The sequence below is a fragment of the Thalassophryne amazonica genome, chromosome 1 (genome assembly GCF_902500255.1).
Source record: "Thalassophryne amazonica chromosome 1, fThaAma1.1, whole genome shotgun sequence".
Lineage (NCBI taxonomy): Eukaryota > Metazoa > Chordata > Actinopteri > Batrachoidiformes > Batrachoididae > Thalassophryne > Thalassophryne amazonica.
This window is the reverse complement of record NC_047103.1, coordinates 90326017-90345190: the sequence shown is the minus strand read 5'-3', so window position 1 is coordinate 90345190 and position 19174 is coordinate 90326017. Positions and strand designations below refer to the sequence as shown.

Genomic DNA, 19174 nt, shown 5'->3' with positions numbered 1-19174 from the left:
GATAATAGGCAACAGCATTAATTCACAAGTAAAATATGACTGATAGCCCTGAGGTAATTCTGCATTAATTTGAGCTTTTAATTTGAATCTCACAGTTAAAAAAAAAAAAAAAAAAAAAAAAAAAAAAGCTTGGCATTTCAGACTCCACATTTCAGTTTGTCACTACTTTATTTAAAACACCAAAGTAGATTTCAAGTTTTGGTAAAGAAAATAAGAATGGGCTCAGATAAACCTGACATAGCCTCAAATGCCTTAACCCCAAGGCTAAGACGATCCTGGTGGTAACAATGAAATGCATCTCCTTCTATAGATACTGATCCAACATAAAATACTAATATCAGGCCCAACACCAATCTTATGGATCAGCTTCAGACAATACAAAACCATGTTCATACTGTACATACTGTCTGTAGTGAATACCTGTTGTTGGCTGTGAGGTCACAGTGAAAACCAGAAGGCTGGTGAGCAAAACGGACCAGAGGGCATCGAGCATGAAGAATCTTCTGCACCCCAACACATCCGGGTCCAAACTGGTCCACACACTCTCCAAGAACAGACAGGATGCGCTGGGTGACAGTCCTCTCAGACTTGACCTGCTTCATCTGGTAACTCAGGGACAGACCTGATTTTGACTGCACACAGAAAAATGTTTTTATGAGCTTTGGTGAATAACAAATCTGATTACATTCAGTTATGTCATGCAAAATACTTTACTGTGGATAAGACAACCCATTAAGTAACAACTGGAAACAGATCTGATACTTACAGTTTATGCAAAAGTTTGGGGACCCGTGATAATTTTCATGATTTTCCTTTATAAATCATTGGTTGTCTGGATCAGAATTTTCAGTTAAAATACAGTACATCATATAGCAGACAAACAGTGATATTTAAGTGAAATGAATTTTGTAGGATTTACAGAAAGTGTCCAATAATTCTTTAAACAAAATTAGGCAGGTGGATAAATTTGGGCACCCCCCCAAAAAAGAAAATCAATATTTAGTAGATCCTCCTATTGCAGAAATAACAGCCTCTAAACGCTTCCTATAGCTTCCAATGAGAGTATGGATTCTGGTTGAAGGTATTTTGGACCATTCTTCTTTACAAAACATCTCAGGCTTGTTCACACCACAGATTTTCAATAATATTCAGGTCTGGGGACTGAGATGGTCATTCCAGAACGTTGTACTTGTTGCTCTGCATGAATGCTTTAGTAGATATTCAGGAACATTGTTCCCAAGAATCTGCTGATATTGACAGGAACCCATGTGACCCTCAACTTTAACAAGATTCCCAGGACCTGCACTGGCCACACAGCCCCACAGCATGATGGAAGCAAATCCAAATTTTACTGTTGGAAGCAAGTGTTTTTCTTGGAATGCTGTGTTCTTTTTACGCCCCTTGTGATGTCCAAATAACTCAATTTTAGTTATCAGTCCACAGCATCTTATTCTAAAATGAAGCTGGCTTGTCCAAATGTGCTTTAGCATACCTCAAGTGACTCTGTGGCGTGTACGCAGAAAAGGCTTCCTCTGCATTACAGCATCCTAGAGCATCTCTTTGTGCAAAGTGCACTGTATAGTTGAACGATGCACAGAGACACTATCTGCAGCAAGATCATGTTGAAGGTCTTTGGAGCAGGTCTGTGGGTTGACGATGACTGTTCTAACTATCCTTTGCTTCAGTTTATATGAGATATTTCTTAGCCTGCCACTTCGGGCCTTAACTAGTACTGTGCCTGCGGTCTTCCATTTCCTCACTATGTTCCTCACAGTGGAAACTGACAGCTGAAATCTGAGATAGCTTTTTGTGTCCTTCCCCTAAACCATGATGTTGAACAGTCTGTTTTCAGGTTATTTGAGAGGTGTTTAGAGGCTCCCATGTTGCCACTCATTAGAAGAGATGCAAAGAGGGGAAGCATTTGTAAATGTCCACCTTAAATGCCCTTTTTCATGATTGGATTCACCTGTGTAAGGATGTCAAGGGTCAATGAGCTTACCAAACCAATTTTGTGTTACAATAATTCATGCTACATGTTTTCAATTCAATAAAATAACAAGGGTGCCCAAATTTATGCACCTGCCCAATTTTGTTTAAATAATTATTGCACACTTTCTGTAAATAGTAGAAACTTCATTTCACTTCTCAAATATCAGTGCCATCTACTATATGATATATTTAACTGAAATTCCTGATCCAGACAACCTATGATTTATAAAGGAAAATCATGAAAATTATCAGGGGTCCCCAAACTTTTGCATATACAACTGTACATTCCTGTGGGTGCATCTAATAACAAGAAAGATCTGATAGCAGTTCACATACATACAAATTAATCCTACACTGGTAGGAACACAAAAATATTATTGATTCTAACACATTTAAGCAGTAACATAGACAGACCATAGTGTTTTCTGGAATGAGCTGAAAACAGACTGCACTGGTGTATGTTGCATGCTAAAGATGATAAACTATGATTCTTCATCCAACTAGTTGAGTTTTTTTTTAATGACTATTTGACTAATTTTTGCTGACTTTCAGCTGACCACGTGTGTTCAGAGTCAGAACAGCAGATCCAGTACAGACCTACACTGGGATTTGGTATACGTTTTATGCTGAATGCCCTTCCTGACAACTCAAGCTCTACCTGTCAAAACAGGTACAGCCCTTGGTGTTGCGAAGAGGTCTCCCATCTGAGTACTAACCAGGATCCACTGTGTTTAGCTTCTGAGATCTAACGGATCATGCTCATACAGAGCAGAGTCAGCCATATTTTTTTTATCTTTTACATGGGGAAAATGGTATTTACTTTTCCATAGCCTCTGGGGGGGACTACACAGAGGGAGCATGAAGATACTCTGTGGAGGGGATTGTCACAACTGCAGGAGGCAGGAGTCACTCAGTGACAAGTATGATATCTTGAAGAGCAAGCTAAAGCTCATGGGGCAGGTCATTGAGGCATCAGTGCCAAGTGAATGCAGTGAGGGGCATCCAGGAGCCCAGAACCATCAGTGTGGTGAGACGCTTCCTGCTGATAGCAAACTATTTGGGGATGTTCCTATCTCACCTGTGTGAGAAAATGAGTCCTTTGGAGAGCTAAGAAAGTCAAATGTGGGGCTGGGGACCACAACAACAACAGGTCAAAGAAGAACTGACAACACTCCAGTGACTAGCACTGTATGACCCAATATGGATACAGCTGTCTCTGCTGATTCATCCTCACACAGGACAGGTGCATTACTTCTTCAGCAGCAAGCAAGCACTAGCTGGAAACCAGTGGCATATGCTTCGATGGCCCTTTGCAGCCCAGATCAGCTATATGTCCAGATTGAAAAAGAGAGCCCCCCCCCCATTATAGGCCTGTAAGAAATTTCAAGAGTTTCTCATTGGGAAAATTGTCCACATTGTGGCTGACCATAAACCCCTGTTCCCCCTGGTGGGCACAAAGAACTCAGATAAACTTCCATCATGCATACAGCATCATTGCATGTGACTCGTGGTGCTGGAATATGATATCAAACACAGCCAGCAAAGTTATTGCAACTGCAGATGTGCTCTCCAGAGATCAGCATAACAGAGAGTGCACAAGAGGACGAAATCAACCTTGACATTGACTCTGTCATAGTGAGCCTCTCAGCTACAGAAGAGAGGCTCAGAGAAACCCAGACACACCTGCACAACAATGTACAGAAAGAGAGTTTCAGCCATACCCACCATTCTCAGGCAACCTCAATGGTCAAAACAGTCTGCTATATTATAGGACAAAAATAGTGATGCTAGCATCATTCAGAGAAGACATGTTGTCCAAGCTGCACCTGGAAATCAACAAATGCAGAGAGAGATCTACACAGTCTGTGTGGTGGCTGGGCCTCAGCAAAGAGATGACAAAAACAATAGAGAACTGGGACACATGTAGTCACAAGAGAACAAATTTCTGAGAAACTATGCTGTCAACTGAATTCCCATCAATACCTTGGTCCATGATAGGTGCATATCTGGTTCAGATTGAAAAACAAACTTTACTTGGTCATGATTAACTACTTTGAGATCTTTTCAAGTAGCCAAATTGACTTGCATTGGACAAGAAGCAGCGATTGCGCACTTCAAATCTAACGGACCGCAGTTTGCATCCGAGTCCTAAAGAAAGTTTACGGAGGAATGGGGTTTCAGCCATGTAGTGTCCAATCCCCATTTCCCTGAGAACAACAAAGAGGCTGAGTGGTGATAAGAACCATTAAAGGTCTTTTTAAAACATCCAGAGATGCCTACCTCACCCTTATGGTCTACTACGTTGCTGCTCTGGCAAATGGATAAAGTCCCACAGAGCTCCTCATCGGGAGGATAATCAGAACAACTGTTCCCACCATTCCATCCCAGCATAGCCTGAGATGTTCCAAAATGGAGAACCTAAAGTGCAACTGACGTGATTTGTTTGCCATCGATTCACATAATTTTCTGAGAATATACACTTTGTTCTGTTGGGAAAAAAGTATTGAATGGTTGAATTGTGATCTCGACATATGCGATTTGTGCCAAATATTACCCTTGCAGTGACAGTTTGGCTTCAAGAAGCATAAAGTAGATGAAACGTGACAACAGCAGCGCAAAGTTCTCTTTTGTTCCTGCAACCATTGCTGTTCTGAACGCAGGCCAAGGAAGGAGTTAAAACTGGAATAATTTTAATGGACTGTATTTTAATGTTTGGACTGTAATTGTTTGTGATGCTGCACTATGGTAATGGTACTGGTGTGTGTTTTGTGTGTCATGTGCTTTTGATGTATTCTCAGGCTGCAGAACTGGTTGCCCCATGGGGGACACAAAGTGAAAAGTGAAAAAAGTCAGAGATACTTCAGCAGGCTCCCTATACTGAAAACAATAGCAATCCCCACAAGCTACAACGAGGAAAAACATTATTTTGTCAGTGTCTGAAAGCTCTTATGAAATATACACTTCAAACAAACAGAAGACAACATGTCAGTTATATTTGGGGATCAGCCCGACAGCTTTGAGCCTGATTAATCTGAAGCAGACAACAAAGGGAGCAAATATAGCAGGTGATGTGAACGGAATTCCCCACAATTCACAATGGCTTAATAATATTAAATGCTATTTACATTCATTAATTATATATTATACATAAAATTCCAGGGTTTTGCTAACTTAAATGTAACACCACATTGCTTTGTTAGTATTATTAATTTTATTTATTTATTATTAAACAGGGATTTTCCCCATTAGTTCTTTAAATAAATCCTGTTTGCACAAGCACTCAAAATATATCCATTCAGTAAGATTTCTTGGATGGAATGTACACCGAAAAGAGATGTGGCCTATGATGACTTTTACCCAAGGCCATTCAATCTGGCCATCAGGTATTGCAAACACTGTGCTTCCTTCCGTCTGTCTCTACTCAGCATAGGTCCAGTCCTATTACTGCCAGAGTCTTCAAATTCACAGGGAACATTCTTGGGACACAGACCTTGGACAAGTTCAAAGATGGCTAACCTTGACCTAAAACCCCAATTCCAATAAAGTTGGGATGTTGTGTGAAATGTAAATAAAAACACAATACAATGATTTGCAAATCCTCTTCAACCTATATTCAATTGAATACACCACAAAGACAAGACATTTAATGTTCAAACTGATATACTTTAGTAGTGAAAGAGTGCGGGTACTAGACTGGCCTGCCTGCAGTCCAGACCTGTCGCCCATTGAAAATGTGTGGCACATTATGAAGCGCAAAATATGACAACGGAGACCAACTTTAACTTTTGACTCCTGTACAAACTGAAATTGACCTTTGTCGCCATTCTAGTCATTTTAGTGAAGTTTAGGGCTAGGGGCTGGCGATCACCTTAGTATTTCTTCTGTTTTTCTCATTGTTTAATGCTGGCAAATTATACAGTATTTTTTGTCTTTCTGATGCCTGATTCTGTTTTTTCTCTCTGTTTAAGGTGCAGCTCCATCCAGAGATGGGAGTTGTATTCGTGTTGGCGACCCTCCTGTCCTGTGCGCCAATAGCATTTCTTGTATATTCGTCCGTGAATTGTTCTGTAATTTATGTTTGTAGCATGGCCCAAGCAGAGGGTCACCCCTTTGAGTCTGGTCTGCTTGAGGTTTCTTCCTCAGAGGGAGTTTTTCCTTACCACTGTTGCTCTGATTTGGCGCTATATAAATGAAAATAAATTGAAATTAAATTGTAATTCTTGCTGTTTTTACCCCATAACATTCAGTCATAGATAGTTCAAACTATACCTTTTTGGAATCTTTGTGATTAGACACATAATGTGGTATAGCTTTCAATATGATTGGAGCATTTTTAAATTTTGACCTCTGTGTAATTCTTCACTGACCCCTACCTGGCCGCCATATTGGATTTTCAAATGGCAAGACCTTTTTTCCTCAAACACTAATTTATGAAGAACATTCATGCCAAATCTGATGCTTGTTTCACCATATGAAGGATTGTTTCAGTTATCTGCTGCACTATGACAGCCAATCAGACTGGAGTGACACAGAGACATTAGTGGCAAGTCTCTCTAAAAGATCATTTTTTTTGCACTTGTAATGACAATAAATCCTCATTTATTCAAAAACGCTTTATGTGTTTATATAACGTTTCTCATATTCTGTAAAAGTGAGCGAGAAATAAACACTGAATAAAAAAACTGGACACTGTTTTTGGAACCTAATAACACCTCTGAAGTGATTTACAAGATATTTAGTGGACATTAGCGTGGAGACGTCACAGGCTGGTAACTAGATGCAAACTGTTTCCTCTGTGTGTAAATATAAAGTCTTTCTCATATATTATGTAAAAGCTAGCTATAAATGAACACTTCTAAAACTGAAAATGCCATTTTTGTAACTTGGTAACACATTTAGACTGATTTACAATATATTTCGGATGTCAGCATGCACGCTAACTTCTGCTAACTCAAAGCTAACTTCCACGCTTAACAAAAGCTCATGCAACATAAATATTGTTTATGATTGATTGAGGGGCATTATTGAACATGTACAAATTGTAAGAAAGACAATAAGACCTTAATAATTAATGTAACTACACACACACGCATATATACTGCAAATTATAAAGAAGACAATGCTCATACGGCCAAGGGTATTTTAGCATTGCATTATATTTAAAATCTGTCTAGAGTGACGTTTTATCAGATGCTGTCATTTGCACAAACACACAAACTTAATATTGATTTTAAAAAAAAGAAAAAAGAATGCAGTCTGGTGTGAGAGCATGACATTGACAGTAAATAAAAAACAAACAAACAAAAATTTACTGAGCTAATTGTTGTCCATTCAGCTGCTCCCGTTTTTGTTCGGGGTCGCTACAGCGGATAGAGCCAGATCCGTATTGGTATTTGGCACAAGTTTTACATTGGATGCCCTTCCTGCTGCAACTCCAGTGTTACCTGGAGAAACATACACAGCCGCAGGTGTTCCAAAGAGAACAACATTTATGAGCTATGCATAACCTCAAATGACATGAACATTACAAATGCTGAATTATTCATTTTATTCTACTTCACATAGGCTTAAGGGGCCATCATATGGAGAAAATGGTCCATTACCCATAACACACTTTTGAAATGTGGATCACTGCTTTATGGTCTTTAGTAATGTCCCAGTCAGAGCACTACCTGACTTGTCAGATGTCACAAGTTTAGCCCATGAATACTGACGGCTACCATCACACAGACAGACATGGGAGAAGGTAGCGATGTGCAGACTGGAGCTGTGCCAAATGTGTTTATTTATTTGCTTGTTCAAGTTCAAAATAATGCTGCTTATATCGGAACTTATTGTGTGAAGGTCATGTCGAACAGCTCTCTGATTTAAACATATGCAGGTTAATATCTGTTTCAAACATCCATTATTGGTCTCCTACATTAGCAATAATCCACACTGGTACTGGCCTGAAAAACCCATATTCGTTGACCTGTAGCTTTTGGGTCATGTTTATTCCCATTTCAGACAAAAGCATAGGTCCTGGGACTTCCGCTTGGATGACGATGGAGTAGAGACGCGCTTAGATCGTGCTCCCGCTGTCTTTACTTTTTTGAAGCCCATTTGTGCATTTTTATTCAAACCTTTTGATTTACCAGACTTTTGTCAGTCCATTTTTTACTTTTCAGACCAATAATGCCTCCTACACCAGCTAAAATGACTGAAAGAGGTGGGTCGGAGGCTGCCATGAGTAAAGCCGATCTGCTAGCTGCATTACCAGAGCACAAGCAAGCCTTAATTTTACGATACGATACACTTTATTGTCCCCTCAGGGAAATTTGTCTTGGACTCATGCTAAGTGCCTTTACAAAAGGAAAACAAACAGATACAAGTAAAAACACAACCACATCCATAACAAATTAACATGACAGGAAGTCAGGAGAAACACCATAAGTATTGTACAATTCCAATTTTAGAGATTATTGTTTAGCAATTTGATGGACATGGGGACGAATGAATTTTTGAGTCTATTCAGTCTGCTCCGAGGGACTCTATACCTTCTCCCAGAGGGAAGGAGAGTATACTCTGTGTGAAGGACATGAGCTGAATCCATCAATATCCTCTGAGCTGCTTTCAAGACAGACTCTTCATAGAGTGAGCTGAGGGACTATTGTTGCTTTCCAATTATCTTCATTGCATTATCAATTTGTCTGTTAAGTTTTGTTTTAAGCTGTACAGAGAGGTTGCCGTACCAGGCAGTCATGCCATATCTGACTAGGCTCTCTAGCACTGCCTGGTAAAACAACATTATTTTTTGATTGACACCATACAAACAAAGTCTACGAAGAAAATAAAGTCTCTGATGGAGTCGAGAACACAAACTGTCCACATGTACAGTCCAGCTGAGAGTATTGTCTATGTGCAGCCCCAAGTACTTGTATGAGCTGACCTGGTCAATAGGAGTACTATGTATGACCACAGGAGTATGGTCCCCAACAGTCCTTGGATCCAGAATCATTTCCTTGGTTTTATCAACATTTAAAACCAAGTGGTTGTCATCACACCACTGCACAAAGTGTTTCACTTCAGAGAAGTACTTTGTTGGACTTGAGTCTTTGTGCAATAGGCTCAAAATGGCTGTGTCATCAGAAAATTTAAAAACCAAGTTATTACAGTAATTATTTGTACAGTTATTAGTATAAAGAGTGAAGAGAACAGCAGAACTGACACAGCCTTGTGGTGCACCTGTGCTTGATGATTTGAGTACCGAAAGAGCTCGGTTAACTCTGACTTCTTGTAATCTATTAGTTAAAAAAGAATGATATCATCTAATTAAAAATGGGTTGACATTCATTTCCTTTAACTTAGACAGCAACAGGTATGGTTGTAATGTATTAAAGGCTGAACTGAAATCAACCAATAAAATCCGTGCATATGCAGTAGGATCTTCCAAGTGCTTAAGTGAAAGGTGTGTTAAGCTGTTGATGGCATCATCAGTGCCTCTACCCTGCCTATAAGCAAATTGGAGTGGGTCAAGTACAGGATTAACATCCGTCTTGAGGAAAGATAGCATAATCTTTTCGAAGCACTTGCTTACAACAGATGTTAAAGCTATTGGCCTATAGTCATTGTTTCCAGATGAGCACGATTTTTTGGCAATTGGAACAATAATGGATCTTTTCCAGAGGGTTGGTACAGTATGAAGGTCTACAGACTGCTGGAAGACAGGACACCAAGCAGGGGCCAATTCTTCTGCACATGCTTTTATAAGCATTGCAGAGATGCCGTCTGGACCGGTGGATTTTTTTGTAGACACCTTCTTAAAGATTGATTGAACTCTCCATGGGTCGACTGCAATCCTGGTATTTTGGTCAATAGGAAGGTTTTCCAAAATATTCTTACAATCATCGGAAAAATCTTGTATTTCAAACCTCAAAAAGAAGTCATTTAGCTCGTTTGCTTTTCCTTGATCATCATTTGTTGCAAGTGTCTTTTTAGCTGGGTTCATGTTTGTTATTGTCTTGATGTTATCCCACAGCCTTTTAATGTCTGATTCTCTAAAGTTCTTCTCAATAGTTTCCCTGTGTAGTATCCTGGCCTTTTTCAGCAATGTATTAAGTTCTCTTTGTACCGCTTTCACACTCATTCTGTCTTTGTTCTTAAATGCTATTTTTTCCTGTTAATACACTCTTTCACCTGTTTAGTTATATACGGCTTATTGTTTGGATACACTGTAACTTCTTTCTTACTCATAACACTGTCTACACAAAATTTAATGTAATCTGTTATTGTTTCGGTGGCTTCATTTATTTCCATTTCATTGAATATTTCCCAGTTAGTGCAGAGAAAAGATCCTTTAAGCGTCTCCATATTGTCTCTGTCCCATAAAGTCACTGTTTTTGTTTGTGGCTTACTCCTTTTGAGAGCGGTCTTATAGAGCGGGATCAGCTGGACAATATAATGGTCCGCATTTGAGAGTGGGGGCTTTGATTTGGCAATGTAAGCTTTTTTCACATTGCCATAGCATTTATCTAACACTTTGTTTCTACGTGTGTCACATTTTACATATTGTTGAAAACCAGGGAGGGATAGTTCTAATTTACAATGATTAAAATCACCCAAAACAAACACTGGAGCTGGCGGTGTATGTTGCAGCTGTTTATGAATACATTCAGCTATAAGGCTTGCTGCTCTTACTGCATTTCCACTGGGTGGAACATAAACAACGCAAATAATTATATTCCCAAACTCCCTCGGGAGATAAAAGGGCCTCAGTGACAGACAATAATTCTACATCCAATGTACACGTGGTCTCCCTCACGGTGTAGTGCCTGCATCAGCTGTCATTCACAAGCAGACAAATCCCGCCCCCTCTGTTCTTTCCTGACAGCTCGGATCTGTCCGCTCGGATAAGAGAGAATCCTTCAAGCTCAACAAGAGAGTCAGGGATATCTTGATGAAGCCAGGTCTCAGAAAAGGCCAACACGCCTGCTTCCCGGTATTCCCAGCAAGCTTTGGCGTTTATGCGGAGCTCCTCGATCTTGTTTTTTAGTGATCTTACGTTGCCAAACAATATGCCAGGTAGTGGAGATCTAGTTCCTCTCCGCCGGAGACGCTGGCGTATTCCCCCTCGTTTGCCTCTTTCACTGTCTGCCAATTGTTGGTTGTGCTTTTATAACATCGAGGAGAGCCACTGGTGCTATTATTTCCCGGGGACGGAGGGCCAGGAATGCGTCTTTGGAGTACCGCCACGGTAACGGATCCATGACTTCGCCGTGGAGCATTGTTTGGCACGCCGCCAGCCCCAGCAAAAAAACAACGGACAGCAAAAGTTTGTGTGCAAAATTCATGATAGTGTTTCTATAAGCATACCTGTCATCTCACACACTCGCATGTTAGTGGAACAAAGAACATGTTAAAAGGCATAAAAAAGGCATCAAGACCAGCATGAGCCCGGGTCGCCAGCCGTGCAATGCCACCGGAAACTCAGGAAGGATTTTAAAAAGACTAATGATGAATTGGACGGGCTCCAGGAGACCATCAACAGCCACGGCGGCCGCCTGACTTTGCTGAAGGAAAACGCGACGCACAGTGTCTTCATCAGCATCTGGAAATGGTGGAGAAGTGCTGCAAGGGGATACAATCTGAAACAGAGAAGCTAAAGGTTAAGTTAATCAAGCTCGAGGGGAGATGCTGGAGGAATAATGTTCGCATTATTGGTCACACGGAGAATATAGAAGGTCTACAGCAAGGGAAGTTTTTCCTCAGAACTACTACAGAATGTATTCGGGCATGAGACCTTTCCCACACCACCAGAGTTGGACCGTGGACACCGGAGTTTGGTCCCGCACAGCTCATGCATGGTAATACTTCCATTCGGTTTTACGAAGATTACGAGGTCTATTAGAAAAGTATCTGACCTTATTATTTTTTTCAAAAACCATATGGATTTGAATCACGTGTGATTGCGTCAGACAAGCTTGAACCCTCGTGCGCATGCGTGAGTTTTTCCACGCCTGTCGGTTGCGTCATTCGCCTGTGAGCAGGCTTTGAGTGAGGAGTGGTCCAGCCCCTCGGCGGATTTTCATTGTCAGGAAATGACGAGATGATTTGGGCTTTTTTTTCCATCAGAATTTTTTCAGAAACTGTTAGAGACTGGCAGCTGGAAACCATTCGAAAAATTTATCTGGCTTTCGGTGAAAATGTTACGGGCTTCACAGAGAATAAGGACTGTTACTACAGCTTTAAGGACGGCTTTAAGGACGCTCGGCGCACCGCCATCAAGAGCCACAAACCACCGGATCATTTCTAAACGGATGGCTCTGTGGATCCGAGACCGTCGTGTGCACTTTCTCTGGTTATCACAAGAGCTGGACATCAGCCATTTTCCGGCAGATTTCACTTTTAACAAGAGATTTTGTTATGGAAAGCCGAGCGGAGGCTTCGCGCGTCACGACCGATTTGCTGATGGAAAAAGGAACACCTCCGTTTTGGTCTCACAGGACGGCTTTGAGATGGCGTTCAGACAGCTGTTGGTGGTTTTTCCATCGAGTGATTATCCGAGAAATTGTGGATGTGCCTGGACATGCCAGAACATGTCCCGTGAGGCTTCATCACGGCGTTGCTTTGCGCCATGCGGCACCGCCGCGACGCACGGAATTCCTCCGCACGTCTGTCTCAATGTGCCGAAAAAGTGCTGATGTCCACGTCTTTTCACAATTCCTGTGCTAGTCAGACGACGTCCCGGATAAAACACAGCGTCCAGTTTGGAAATGAACAGCACATTCCAATGTTACAGGAGTTTTTGTCATGGAAAGAGGAGCGGAGGCTTCGCGCGTCGCGGCGGTGTCGCATGGCGCACAGCAAAGTTGTGATGAAGCCTCACGGGACATGTTCTGGCATGTCCAGGCACATCCACAATTTCTCGGATAATCACTCAATGGAAAAACCACCGACAGCTGTCTGATCGCCATCTCAAAGCCGTCCTGTGAGACCAAAATGGAGGTGTTCCTTTGTGTCGCTCCATCAGCAAATCGATCGTGACGCGCGAAGCCTCCGCTCGGCTTTCCATGACAAAATCTCTTGTTAAAAGTGAAATCTGCCGGAAAATGGTTGATGTCCAGCTCTTGTGATAACCAGAGAAAGTGCACACGACGGTCCGGCTCCACAGAGCCATCCGTTTAGAAATGATCCGGTGGTTTGTGGCTCTAGATGGCGGCACGGAGCGCGCGTGCCGAGCGTCCTTAAAGCTGTAGTAACAGTCATTCTCTTCACCGAAAGCCAGATACATTTTTCAAATGGTTTCCAGCTGCCAGTCTAACAGTTTCTGAAGCAATTCTGATGGAAAAAAAAAAGCCCAAATCATTCCGCCATTTCCTGACAATGAAAATCCGCCGAGGGGGTGGACCACTCCTCACTCAAAGCCTGCTCACAGGCGAATGACACAACCGACAGGCGTGGAAAAACTCACGCATGCGCACGAGGGTTCAAGCTTGTCTGACGCAATCACACGTGATTCAAATCCATATGGTTTTTGAAAAAAATAAGGTCGGATACTTTTCTAATAGACCTCGTACACCCCTGAAGTGTCATGGTCTGCCTTTGTCCTTGGTCTTTTTAACCTCTTGTGTCTAGTTTGTCTGTTTTCCCTCCAGGTAGTTTTCACCCAAGACGACACACATCTGAACACACATCGGAGCTGCGTCAGTCACAGTCAGTCAGAGCTGCGTGTCGTCAGAGCGAGCTGCAAAAAGTTTGTACCTGAGTTTTCAGAGGTGGTGTTTGTGGTTGCCATCTGCCACGCCGGTGTTTGCCAACCCGGACAGTGGGAATACCACCTCAACCGGCAACTTAGCCCCGCGACTGGACAGCAACAACGTCCGAGGCCCGCCCAACGTGGTGAATTCACTGAGGCCGCGCGCTGCGTCATTAAAGCCGCGCGTCACGAGTGCCGCTTCCCCGAGGCCTCGTGCAGCCACCGCGGATCCATCAGCGCGGAAACACAGAGGCCGCAGTGCAGATCCATCCCTGTGACAAACAACGCAGGCTGTTAACATCGGCGATCGACAAGCTGCTCATAAGCCGACCATGGGGCCTAAGAAGGTTCTGACAGTGGAGGAAGGTGACGATATTAAAAAATCTCTGGACTTTCTATCAGAGGAGATTTCTGTTGTGAAGCAGCAACAGAAATCAATCATGGATCTGGTGGAGGAGGTGAAGGCATTACGGCTCCAGAACGACGAGAAAGACCGGCATCTGGTGCAGCTGGAAAATAGAGTGGCTGAATTGGAGCAGTACACCAGAATTAACGACGTCATCATCACAGGTCTTCACATCAAACCACGGTCCTATGCACGGGCGGTAACAGATGAGAGCGGAGGGGAGCCCAGTGAACAGGAGGTCAGCTCTGTGGAAAAACAGGTTGCTGATTTCCTCCTATCTAAAGGTATAGAAATGGATTTAAATAACATTGAAGCATGCCACCCTCTGCCCCGGAGAAATGACGGTGATAAACAAACCGTCATCATGAGATTCATCAACAGAAAACACAAAACAGCACTGTTAAAACAAGGAAGAAAACTGAAAGGGACAAACGTATTCATCAATGAACATCTCACCAAACAGAATGCCGACATTGCCAGGAAAGCACGCTTCTTAAAGAAACAGGGAAAAATCCAGCACACATGGACTTCAAACTGTAAAATATTCATCAAACTGAACGGATCACCAGAACAAGCAAAAGTCATGGCAATAAGGAACATCGAGGAGCTGGAAAATATGAACAATAGGTATGAGGACTCAAACACATCACAGCACCATGATGCAGACTGGAGCAACCCACTCATCCACATCATCTACACCCGGAGACAAGAGAGACATAATGACTAAGGATAATGATCCGTTTATTTCTGCCCAGGAGCTCTGTCTAGATACATTTAATTATAATAACTCTGCTAACCACCCCTTCGAATCTGAAAATGATCCTGATACCTTTTTCAGTGAGAATATTGTGAGACAGTGCAAATATTTTACAGAAGAACAATTCAAAAATTATAAAATCAATGACGAAAATTTTTCAATTATACATTTCAACAGCAGAAGTCTTTCTCGTAATCTGTCCACTATTAATGATTGTTTGAAAACATCCAAAAAACGTTTTTCAGTTATTGCAATTTCAGAAACATGGTTAAATGAGGATAATAAAGATCTGGTATATCTTGATGGTTATGAATTGTTCCTGGTTAATAGGCAGACGAGAAGGGGCGGAGGCATTGCATTATATGTAAGGTCAGATTATAACTGAACTCATTAACAACATGTCATTTACAGTGGACAACATCATGGAATGTGTTACCATAGAAATGACATCTATAAACTCCAAAAACATAGTTGTTAGTTGCATTTACAGAGCTCCTGGGACAAATATTGACACCTTTGAAGACATTATCTTAGGAATGTACAACAAAATCAACAGAAATAAGCATTTATTTGTCTGTGGAGATTTCAATATAGATTTTTTAAACCCTCACAATCATCCACAAATTACCTCATTTATAAACACCTTGTACTGTTTAGGACTGTTTCCAACCATCATTCATCCTAGCAGAATAACTATGGACTCAACAACTCTCATTGACAATATTTTAACTAACGTTATATCCGGTAATCTTAGTGGGGGACTACTGGTCAGTGATATCAGTGATCACTTGCCAGTTTTCTCAGTCTTTGCATTGGAGGGTTGTTGTAAGTATCGAAGCAATATCAAATTCATGAGTAGAAAAGTAACACCTGAAACAATTGATAATTTAAGGGAGGATTTATCAAGTCAGAATTGGTCAGATGTTTTTGTTGATGATGTTGACAGGTCATATGATGCTTTCATTTCCATTTTTTCCAGTTTGTATAATAAACACTGTCCATTTGTTGACAAAATATATAGAAATCAATATAGCAACAAACCATGGATAACTAAGGGACTTCAGAGGGCATGTAAAAAGAAAAACGCACTATATAAACAATTCATAAAACTACAAACTAAGGAAGCTGAAAGTAAGTATAAAACATATAAGAATAAGTTAATCAATATCATGAGACTCAGTAAAAAAACATATTATAATGAGTTACTTGTCAAAAATAGAAATAACATCAAAACACATGGAACATATTAAATGAAATAGTAAAAAAGAATAGAGTAACTAGAGATTATCCTTCATTTTTTCAGAGTAACAACTACATCACGATTGATAACGACGAGTCTATTGCTGAACACTTTAATGAATACTTCGTTAATGTGGGTAAAAATCTTGCCAGTAAGATTGACTCATCAACTAATAACTTCTGGGTAAATAATTCAACGTTTAACAAATCTGTTTCAATGTTCATTGGTGGTACTCATGAAAGGGAAATACTTGATCTGGTTCATGGTTCAAAAAGTAAGAAATCGACTGATTTTAATTTGGATATGGCTTTATTAAAAAAAAGTTTTTATTAAAAAAAAAGTTATTGATTGTATAGTAAAACCGTTCAATTATATTTGCAATATGTCACTAAGTACTGGTAAATTTCCTTCTCTGTTTAAAACTGGTGACAAACACACATTTTCTAATTATAGACCTATATCACTCCTGCCACAATTTTCCACAATTTTGGAAAAAATATTTGCTAAAAGATTAAATGATTATTTACTGAAGCATAACATCATTTGTGAAGAACAATATGGATTCAGAAGGTCTCGAACTACATCACATGCTTTGATGGACTTTGTGGAAAGTATAGCAACTGCAATTGATAATAAACAATACACAATAGGTGTTTTTTTTTATTTACAGAAAGCGTTTGACACAATTAACCATGGAATACTATTAAGTAAACTGCAGAAATATGGAATCAGAGGTCTGGCATATGAATGGATAGCTAGTTATTTACAAGGCAGATTTCAGTATGTTCAATTCAATAATACAAATTCTGAACTCAGGGATGTCACATGTTGGGTGCCGCAGGGCTCAGTGCTGGGTCCTTTGTTGTTTATAATCTATATAAATGATATAAGTTGGGTGTCGAGTTCACTGAGATGTGTCCTTTTTCCGGATGATACAACTGTGTTCTGTAGCGGTGAAAATCTTGAACAGCTTCTGGACATAGTGGAGAAAGAACTGGAAAAATTTAAGGTTTGGTTTGACGCTAATAAGTTGTCACTCAACCTTGGGAAAACTAAATGTATTATATTTGGAAATAAACAGGCACCCAAATGTAAAAATTTAACTATAAACAATAAGGAAATTGAGTTAGTAACAGAGAATACATTTTTAGGTGTTATAATTGATAATAAACTTAGCTGGAAACCACATATAAATTATGTGAAATCAAAATTGTCAAAAACTATAGCCATTTTGTATAAAGCCAAAGACCTACTGCCGCAAGAAGGGTTACTTACTTTATATCATTCTCTGATGGTACCATATATGACATATTGTGTTGAGTCATGGGGAAACGTAATGTAACGAAATGTAAAGGGTTTTTGTGTGTCTGTGGTTGGGGTGAGGAAATGGAACAAATGTTCAACAGAGGTTAGAATGAGTAGTACCTTAGTGAGATTTAAGAAACTACTCAAAAAGAACATTATGTCTAAGTATCATAAAGAAGCAAATATAATTTGATTTATATGGAATGTTCAATTTATAAGTGGGACTTATTGTATATTTGAATGTCTGGGTATGTATATGCGTATGTAGTTATATAGATATGGGTAGGTGTATATGTATATGTATGTATATATTTATGTTTGTAAAGTATATACGTATGTATATAGGTATATGTGGCACAGCCCAAGCAGAGGGTCACCCCCAAGAGCCTGGTCTGCTTGAGGTTTCTTCCTTAGGGAGTTTTTCCTCACCACAGTTGCCTAGTGCTTGCTCTGGGGGTTGGTAAGGTTAGTCCTTACTGGCGTAAAGTGCCTTGATTCGACTTTCTTATGATCTGGTACGATATAAATATAATTATAAGTGAATAGTATATTGATGTGTATGTCTGTGTGTCGACATGTAGTAGTGAATTTATATTTATGTAAATATGACTGATTAGAATTGTTGGACTTGTACTAGCAGGGGTGGGCGCTAATAAGCTTTGCTTCAGCCCACACCCTTTCGGACTCACTAGTTTTGTCTGTGTTTGTTTGTGGAATTGTTCATTTTTTTCTATTTGAATATTTTGTGTGCCGAATTAAAAAAAACTTTGTCACTTTGTCACAGATGGCGCGCTGTAGAGCCGGGGATACCTAGAGCTCATCTATTCCTTACAGCTGATGCTCATGAGCTCCTGATCAGGAGCCAGCTCCTTAAACCTCGACTCTGAGCTCAGTCTTTGCCAGAGTCTTTGGTGACCCTTATCTGCAAATGTCTTCTGTGACTTTACATGATACTTCATGAGCCTTCCATGAGAAATCCATGACCCTGTCTAAACTGACGCTTCCATGAGCTCTGACGTCTGAGCTTCCTGCAGCTCATCTCAAGGTAACCTGGCCACCTCTAATTCCCGTAGTAGAGCTTGTTGATCTTTTGGCATTTCCAGATGCTTTCCTATGCGGCTCCCATGCTGTATGCTCCTGGCTCCCATGCCACCTTCTGCACAACATCACTCTGGAACTCATCTGCTCTCAGCCTCAAAGCGCATAGCTCTGCCACATTCAGCTAAGTTCCTGCATGTCTCTGAGATCCCGTTCTCACACTGCTTACACTGTTTGTGACTGTGCATGACCAAGAACTGCATTCAAGAACTGTTTCCAAGAAGTAGTACCAAGAGTTAATTCTAAGAACTGTATTCCAAGAACTGTACTGTATGAGCTCTGATGCAGAACTACTAGGAACTTTTCAAGTCATTTCTAAAGTCAAGTCCAGCTTAATTGGAACTGCATCACAAGACACACAACAGCTGACCTCTGAGGACAATTCATGAACTGTGAATGTTCCTGCCTTAAGCCTACAGTGAACTGTTGTGTTGAGGGCTTCCAGTGTTACGAGTGCAATCACTCACCTTTGTTCTCCTCCAGACGCCCAAGTCTTTCCCTGTGTGCACTACGGCTCCCGAACTTCCACCACTATACGTGGGCCCAGTCTCAGCTGAGTAGGTTTCCTCCAGCTCAGCACCTCAGTTATTTATTATTGTAAATAAAGCTCTTTTGGTTCACAACCTGTTCCGGTTCTTGCTCCCT

At 40.8% G+C, this 19174-nt stretch overlaps 1 protein-coding gene across 1 annotated transcript in view; it reads right to left on the bottom strand.

Annotated features, from left to right (window-relative positions):
• mtpap (mitochondrial poly(A) polymerase) overlaps positions 1–19174 on the bottom strand; it is a 100016-nt gene that overhangs the window by 43651 nt on the left and 37191 nt on the right. Inside the window, exon 5 of the mRNA XM_034172433.1 lies at positions 421–632. Coding sequence (XP_034028324.1) covers positions 421–632 — 212 coding nt within the window. The remainder of the gene's footprint in view (positions 1–420; positions 633–19174) is intronic.